Source organism: Buceros rhinoceros, unplaced genomic scaffold (assembly GCF_000710305.1).
Source record: "Buceros rhinoceros silvestris isolate BGI_N320 unplaced genomic scaffold, ASM71030v1 scaffold8054, whole genome shotgun sequence".
Taxonomy (NCBI): domain Eukaryota; kingdom Metazoa; phylum Chordata; class Aves; order Bucerotiformes; family Bucerotidae; genus Buceros; species Buceros rhinoceros.
In genome coordinates this window covers 1,725-3,181 of record NW_010409966.1, presented here as the reverse complement: position 1 = coordinate 3,181, position 1,457 = coordinate 1,725, and the positions used below count along the sequence as shown (strand labels likewise).

Below are 1,457 nucleotides of genomic sequence, written 5' to 3'. Positions count from 1 at the left end.
CAGTCACATTGTTCGGCTGGTCACTGGTGTTTTGATCTGTGGGTCACACTTTTGGTGAAGGGAACTTCTTGAAAGCGACTTTTTAAGGACTCTCAAATCTTCCTGCACTGTCCTGAGGGATCATCTTCTTTATGAAAATGCTGGTGTGGAGGTCAGCCCTGTGCCAGCAGTGCCCCTGGCCTGTCCCTGCCTGCAGTGCCAGCTCTGCCCCCCAGCACTTCTTGAAAGCGACTTTTTAAGGACTCTCAAATCTTCCTGCACTGTCCTGAGGGATCATCTTCTTTATGAAAATGCTGGTGTGGAGGTCAGCCCTGTGCCAGCAGTGCCCCTGGCCTGTCCCTGCCTGCAGTGCCAGCTCTGCCACCCAGCAGCACTGGCACCACTCTGCCAGAGCCCTCAGGCCTGACCCCAAGGCAGGGGCTGCGAAGGACAGTGTGGAAGGGCAGAGAGAGCAGCTCAGCCAAGGCCAAGCGCTGGTGCTCCCTGGCAGCACTGCTGGGCTGGGACTCTGGTCCCCTCCAGCTCTGCACACAGGCTCTGCCCAGCAGCTCCAGAGGAGTCTTGGAGGAAGGATGTGGGACAGACAATTTGCTACAGGGAGCTTTATTTTGTTACACTTCACAGAAGGCACAGTCCCGCATTTACGTGGTCTTCAGGTCAAATTCCACAGTCAGACAGTTAATTAGGAGTGGGATTAATAACGACATTTCTTTGTACCCCACATTAGTATAAAAGCATGGAACATCCCATCCCAGTAAAACCTGAGAAGCCATCCTGGCCCTGCAGTGAGTGACACTAGAACTGCTCTGCAGAAGAACGTAAGGGAACACCGTTAATTAGAAGCAGGATAAGCAATACAATGTCATTGTGCACAATATTATCATAAGAAAAGGAAGACACACTCCCTCTCCAAACACCAAAAAACTGAGACGACAGGGTGGGCCTGTAGTGAGTCACATTATGAATGGTCTGCAGAAGAAAACAGGCAGGTTTTTGCATCTGAAAACCATCCAATGATCATTTTCCTCAGGGCATCCTGGAGCTGCTGGTTCCTCATGCTGTAGATGAGGGGGTTCACTGCTGGAGGCACCACCGAGTACAGCACTGCCACCACCAGATCCAGGGATGGGGAGGAGATGGAGGGGGGCTTCAGGTAGGTAAACATGATGGTGGTGATGAAGAGGGAGATGACAACCAGGTGAGGGAGGCAGGTGGCAAAGGCTTTGTGGCGTCCCTGCTCCGAGGGCATCCTCAGCACAGCCCTCAAGATCTGCACATACGACACCACCATGAACAGAAATGAGCACAAGTCCACAAAGACACTAACCCCAATAAGCCCGAGTTCCCTGAGGTAGCCCGAGTGTGAGCAGGAGAGCTTGAGGATCTGGGGGATCTCACAGAAGAACTGGTGCAGGGCATTGCCCTGGCACAGGGGCAAGGAAAATGTATTGGCTGTG

The 1,457-nt window shown here is 52.8% G+C and overlaps 1 protein-coding gene across 1 annotated transcript; it reads right to left on the bottom strand.

Moving 5' to 3' along the window:
* Positions 1-958: 958 nt before the first annotated feature.
* LOC104492821 (olfactory receptor 14J1-like) lies at positions 959-1,452 on the bottom strand (the record flags this gene model as incomplete). The annotated part of the gene is made up of 1 exon (XM_010135421.1): positions 959-1,452. A coding segment is annotated over one exon (494 nt), but the record flags the coding sequence as incomplete, so codon positions are not given.
* Between the last annotated feature and the right edge of the window lie 5 nt (positions 1,453-1,457).